The sequence below is a fragment of the Lissotriton vulgaris genome, chromosome 9 (genome assembly GCF_964263255.1).
Source record: "Lissotriton vulgaris chromosome 9, aLisVul1.2, whole genome shotgun sequence".
Lineage (NCBI taxonomy): Eukaryota > Metazoa > Chordata > Amphibia > Caudata > Salamandridae > Lissotriton > Lissotriton vulgaris.
The window spans coordinates 1,146,347,356-1,146,354,244 of record NC_141697.1 but is presented as its reverse complement, the minus strand read 5'-3'; the positions used below and the strand labels follow the sequence as shown (position 1 = coordinate 1,146,354,244).

Below are 6,889 nucleotides of genomic sequence, written 5' to 3'. Positions count from 1 at the left end.
ATTTTTGAGAGTTTTGATTGCATGCTAATTTCACACTTTAGTTTCTTCTGCATTTTAACCTTTTTTCAGTGACTTGGCATAAGCTGAGTCCAAAGATGGCTTCCAACACTTCCTGCTTAATCTCAGCACGAGATTGAGAGGGTTTGTGGAGCTTTCGCATCCCTAGATATCCAAATTTGGATTTCTTTATATATCTCTAAAACTACTGAATGTATTAACATCAAATACCAAAAAAACACTCTTTCTGGACCAAGAGCTAGCTTTCTGTCACATTTGGGGTAATTCTGACCAGATTTTCAGGCTGTAGTCATGTTCAAAACCCCCATGGGATTTGCACTTTTTTAACCTTCCCTTTTCTCAGCCTCTACTTAACGGACCACTCCAAAATTTCCATCTGCAACAAGATTCACTGGCACATTTTTTGGGGACACTATCGTGAAGATTCATCTAAACGGCACCAAAGATGTAGGCAAGTCAAAAACTGCTGTACTTGTGCAAACATGGTCCTTACTATAACTACCTACTGGGGACCGCCAGCAGGTAATATATGATTGTTCATAGTGAACAATCAGAGACACTCCTCACAGTGAGAATATCAAATGTATGCGATGCTAAGGACATGTTTTGGCTTTACAGCCTTTCTCAAGTTTAGGTTCTATCACCTTTTGAAAATAATTAATTCAACAATCACCTACATAAAAAGGACATAGTAGACAGATTATGCCAAAAAAAAACACAATGGCATCAATGTCTTTGTAAAATACTAATACATTCCTCTTTTGATCAGATCAAAATTACATTGTACACATTAAACCATAATGGAATAGATCATTTAAATGCACCTTCTGCCGTCCAGATTGACTCATTCACTAGTGTAATGCATAACTCAAATCTGCTTTATTCGATTTTTGGTACAATAAAATCATAAAAGCACAAATTTAAAACAAGAGCTTTTCACATTATTTTACACAATGCAGAATCATAAAAAACAGTCCATATGTATTCACAGAACAGAGCCGAAGTTCTCCCTATAGAAAGCTTTACATTGGATTCGTATATCTAATAGGAGCCCTTAAAAACGAGGAGATAGTCATAGTAGTTTGTTCATTTGCCAGAAGTTGTAACCTTAAGAAAGCTGTTCTACATTGTCTTAGGCCCCAACTTCTTAGGATCGAGATTAAAAAGTTTTCCTCGGTAAAACATAACATTTACAAAACAGTATACAGTGCAAGGTTGATTGTGTTGAAATATAATCACACGGGCATAGGGTCAGGTTTTTCGACCAGTCATTAGGTTCTGGGAAAGTAATCATTCTAAAAAAAGACCCACAATGAAAACGGGCTACAAGCATACGACAGAAACTACTCTGCACCTGTACCAGATAGGGTTGTATCCCTAAGCATATTGTCATAAGATGGTTGTCCATTTCTGTTTTTTCTCTCTCTCTGTAAGCCATCGCTTATTCTCTAGGTGGTTCAGGCTATATGCATTTAACATTTTTCTAGATATCGTTTCCATACTATTTTGAGATTCAAAATATTCCGGATGGCCAATATCATGCGACATTCTTTTTATATAGCTAATCCATGGTATAATAGCCACCCTGTCCAATTCTAAAAATTCCTAAATTACATCTCTATTAAAACCTGTCTCCATAGATACCCACACCTTATGCTACAATAAGAGGGGATTAATTCTGACTATTCTGAACAAGTTTCCTATGACAACTAAAAGTAGCAGTAGAGCTGGGGACCGCCAGCAGATAGTGAATGTAAGTATTTTCACAACGTTGAATTTCTTGTACATGTGCAATGGCCCAGGTACCTGCCCCATATGTCGCTGTGGAGATGCATTTAGATTTATAAATATCTAATAACTCTGGCACAGGTCTGCTGCCTAATTTCTTAGAGAAATTAACAACTGCTCCTATTGCTTTTGAGAAAGTTAGTTTCCATGCATTCATGGCCGCTTTCCAGGAACCATTCCTGTCAAAATGAATACCCAAATAGGAGAATCTGTCCGTGCTTTCAATTTTTTTGTTATCAATGAAAATGTTTTACTCCTTTTTGTTCCACAACTCATGGTAAAGGTCATACCAATGTTTACCTTTAAGCCCCTTTCTTTCATGTGGAAAGGGGGGATCATTTCTCTAGAACCATAACAACATTTCTTCCTAATCCAGCACAGGTCGATTAGACCTTTTTATCTGTCATAGAGTGTGGAAGGCAATCTATCTAAACAGTTGACAATCGATTTCAAAGATTCCCATTAATCTCCCCAAATAACCACTGACTAAAGATCGAGTTTAAAGATTTATTATAAAGCCAAAAACAGTTGGGTATATAAACACCTCAGCAAAAGGTTCAAAAGGTAAACGGGTACTAATACAAACATAATCCTACGGAAAAGTCTCAGTTGACTAAGAAACAATACCAAAATCAATTCCAGGATCATTAGGCTAACAAGAATTGCTATAACCTGCGTTTTAGTAGGCATTTGAAAAGGAAGGAATAAATCCAGATTAATCCTGTCCCTACACTGTACTAAGTGACATCCCTACTCAACAAGGTTCCCTCCTAACAATGGTGTCAGCCGTGGTGACTTCCAAAGAAGTACACTCACTTGTTCGGACTCAGTCCAAGAACCTCTCCTCATAGCAAAGCTCTCTGCCTGACCAACCGCTTCCTTCGCCCTCATGCGCATCTGCTCTACTCTCCTCCCCAGGGTGCTGTCCCTAATACAAAACCCCACAATACAGGCGACACGCCCTAAGGTACGCCCCTCTCGAAGGTGTTGACTTCCAGAAAGTTTCCACTACACATCTCTCCATCCTTGTCCGTTGAAACGTCCTTGGGTCCAAGACTCTTCTTCTCTTGAAGTTGCTTCCCTAAATTCCGGAATCACTCCTCCATGTCTGGGCCTACCATCCTAGCACTCATACACAATGGGCCCTTCTTCTACAATCTGTACTAAGTCTTGCACCTGCAAAGGAACGCATGTGAATCGGCTCACAATTTCATAATGTTGCAATTGGCTTTACTAAAAGCAGCCTTCTCAAAAACATTTCTATGGGTTATTGTCAAGCAAAGCATTTTCAGTCTGGCCTACACGATTTTCATGACTAGGCCTCAGCACGTTTTAGGTGTATCACATCCTAACACAAGCAATCCATTTCGTCTTTTTAGGCCTTCATTACTTAAAGCAAAATACATTTTCTAACTAAGCAATTCTATCACTCTATAAGAATACAATGGTTAACTTTAATAAGGCAGCTAATACACTGATGACCTATTGATCATCCCTTAATTGGATTAATACTTCACTGCAAACGACATTTCTAGGTTAACATGGCATTAATGCTTTCGAAACACCTTATGTTGTTCTATGCGTTTCTTTAACACATTAACTCATAGCCCTACATCACATTTAAACATGATTAAAAATCCTCTATATATGTGGATGCTGACTACTTGTGAATATGATGCACCCCTACAATTTCTAACTAAATTTTTGCGCTCTCTCACATGTATGTAACAAAATTAGTGACAGTTCTTTGTAGACCTAGCTGTGTTCGCGCCATGATGACTGCATCGTCCGCATACAGTAAAATAGGGACAGGTATATTCTTAATAGTTGGATAGTCTTGTCGATATTCAGTCAAATGCTATCCCAAGCTATTAATATATAACGAAAAGAGGAAAGGGGCCCTTTTTTTCCACAAAACTTGGTTGAACACTCCCCCTGTCTCCCATATCGAACCCTCGCCCCTGCTCCCCTGTACAGTTCCTTAACCTCTTCCGTGCTCGCGTAGGCCAACGGCCGACACAAGCACTACCTCCCTGGTGCTGCGCACGACCAACGGCCGACGCAGCCCGCCGACTCCGACGAACTCCCCCATCGGGTTAATAAACAATAGCAAAGGTGGATCAACACCCATATATTTAAGGATGCTCCATAGCTTATCATATTTGACATAATCGAATGCTGAACTTAAATCAAAAAACAATAAAAAAAGTGTGCCCACCTTTGCTAGAGTGTATTTACCTATAATTAATGATAAATTAATGATAAATGAAGTCTCTGCTCAGTCGTACCTGTGTGAAATCCATATTGGTAATTTGATAAGACTCCTGTTTCTTCAGCCCATGTCTGAAGTTTATTTAAAATAACCCTCCCTGCAACTTTTATAAAAGCATTCAGTAAAGAAATTGGGCGATAGCAGCTTGGTTAATTTCTATCCTCCTTTTTGAATATGGGGATCATGATTGCATCCGTCCATGTAGGGATAAACCTATGACGATTACAACTAATTAGAACATTAGTTGAAAGAAGGGCCCACAACCCAATATTAGTTTTATAAACATCCACTGGGACGCCATCCGGGCCCGGTGCTTTCCCAGGGGCATTCTCTGTTATGGCCCTAGTGACCACCTCAGGGTATTGTCAATATCCGAGGGAAAAACTCTAGGTTGTGCATTTTCTTCAGTCCCCGTTACCACTGTCACTGTCTCATTGTAATCAGTGGTCTCCTCATTGTAGAGCCCCGCATACAAAGGGCGAGGCTAGACGAGCCCGCCTTTAGGGCCCGGCCCACTGGCCCACGCCGCGCTCTCATTGGCTGGATCTCCCGGCCGGCGGCCCTATAGGCGGCCGGCCGAGGGAAGTACTTCCGGGTCAAGCGGGGGTGACGCACGTCCGGTGGCGGCGTGGGGGCAGAGGCCATGACCTATTTAGGTCAAGATCACGCGGCGCTCGGCCTCTTTCCCCCGCCAGCACCGGACCTGCTCACGCTCCCTCGATTTATTGCTGCTCTTTGCCTTGCAGATAACTAGATTAAATTTTTGGCCCAGCCCGATAGTTTCCCCTCTCCCGTAGTCACTGCCCTTTGTCGACGTGGTTGCCGGAGAAGCCTCGTGGAGGAGCGGGCTGCTGCACCTTGAGGAGGCAGACGGGAGCTGGCGAGACGCGGCGGAAAGATTATCGATCGACTCGTCAGGTAAGGTGTCGGGCCTCACTGTGCTGGGGGCGGGCGCGGGAGTTCCGAGACTAAGGTTTTCCTGCCCTTTCTGCGTTTGTTCCTTTGTTTGTTGTGCTGCGCAGGGGGTGTCTCGGGGGCCCCGCGTTCGCTCGCTGTGACCTTGAGCGTGGGTGGGAGACTCCGGCACCTTCAACTGATGACACGGTAGTGGGGACTTCTCGTAGTGATCACACGGGGGGCTTCAGTTTGGGGACACCAGGGCTGGCTCTGGGTTTTTAGAGGTGATCCTGAGGAAATCAAAGACGGACCAGCTGGGGCGAGGGGCGGTGATACAGCTGTGCCCCGCACCGGAGACTCTTATTTGCCCTGGTCGCATGCATGCAGGCGTACATAGCCATTCGTCCAGGGGGTAAGAGTCAGGCCCTGTTCATCCATGAGGGTGGTGATTGCGTGTCTCAGTACCAATTCAAAGCGGTGCTGCGGATGGCCTTAGTAAGTCTGAGACTAGGGGATTCGGGTTACTCATCCCATTCCTTTAGGATAGGGGCCGCGATTTTGGCGGCGGGGGCAGGGCTGTCATCCAATGCGGTAAAGAAGGTTGGCCGCTGGTCATCCAACTGCTATAAGCGATATGTGAGGCCTGAATTGCTTTGACGTCTTGCGGTACCATGCCCATGCTTGACCTTTCTATTTCTTCTCTGATTACTAGTATGCCAAGGAAGGTGGTCTGGGTGTTGGGACACTCGTTCGTGCGGCGGGCAGCAGTGCGATTGCAACAGCGGCGAGTGCGGAAACCACCTAGTTTGGATGGGACCAAATTCTTGTGGCACGGTGTGGGAGGAATGCGTATCCGGCACCTGCGGCGGCTCGTGGACGACATCAGAGAACGTGAGGGACAGAAGTCCCCTGACTTGATCATTATCCACTTGGGCGGCAATGATATGGTAGACAGAGGACGCTTAGCAGTTAAAGAAGCACTGCTCACAGAATTCGCATGGCTGGGGAGGACCTTCCCACAGGCCAGGATAGTGTGGTCCTTCATGATCCCAGGGCAATGGTGGGGCAATGGTATCCGGGCGAGGGCCCTCAACGTGTCGGTGCGACAGCTCAATGGGGAGCTGGCAAAGTTGTGCTCAGTGAAGGGCCCCTTGCTACATCTTCCACACAAAATGATATCAGGAGCAACCATGTTTCATCATGATGGAGTTCACTTATCTGACACTGGCACGGACACGTGGATCAAAGGAATATGGTCTTTCGTGCAGAACTTGGCTGATGGGGGGAAGGGCGACGGACCTGTGGGCCCTAGTCTCCCTTGTGGCGGAAATGAGACATTCGAACACTGATAGATTGACAGAATGGACGGGAGTCCGCCTTGCGCACTCCCTATGCCAGCACTGAGGGGAGAGAAGGTAAGCTCTCGGCAGGGGGATGGAGACCACCGGCTGGGGAGGCTAGGGCGTCAGGTACGAGCCTCCTAGGCAGCCTGGTGGACGAGAGGTGGGGCCCTGGAAATGGCGGACAAGGACCCGAGGGCTGGGGCCCATCACTCAGGGGCGCAGGTGCATTGCACCTGGCTTGGGCATCTTACCTGGGGGGATGCGTGCCAGAGGGCCCCTTGGTGCTGGGGGGAGGAAGAAGAAATTTTGAGCTAATAGAATTTTAATAATACGCAATACAAACTGCCGAAGATGTTTTGAAGATGTTTTGAATAATAATAATTGATAAATGTGCTCATAATTTTAATGTCTGAATTTTAATGTTTAATAATCATATGTCATGTTTATGAGATGCTATTAAACATGGCCTTTTAACACCCACCACTTCTCTTAAGGTGTTGATTCTATGGTGGGTGTGCGGGCGTGGGGCATGCTGGGGGATCCGGGTCCTATACAAAGGGCGAGGCTAGAT

General features: G+C 45.1%; 1 protein-coding gene across 1 annotated transcript; it reads left to right on the top strand.

The window, feature by feature from the left end:
• Positions 1 to 5,646: 5,646 nt before the first annotated feature.
• LOC147692935 (uncharacterized) lies at positions 5,647 to 6,324 on the top strand. Its single transcript, XM_086939560.1, has one exon. The coding sequence runs from the start codon at positions 5,647 to 5,649 to the stop codon at positions 6,322 to 6,324; it is 678 nt and encodes a 225-aa protein (XP_086795686.1).
• The last annotated feature ends 565 nt before the right edge of the window (positions 6,325 to 6,889 follow it).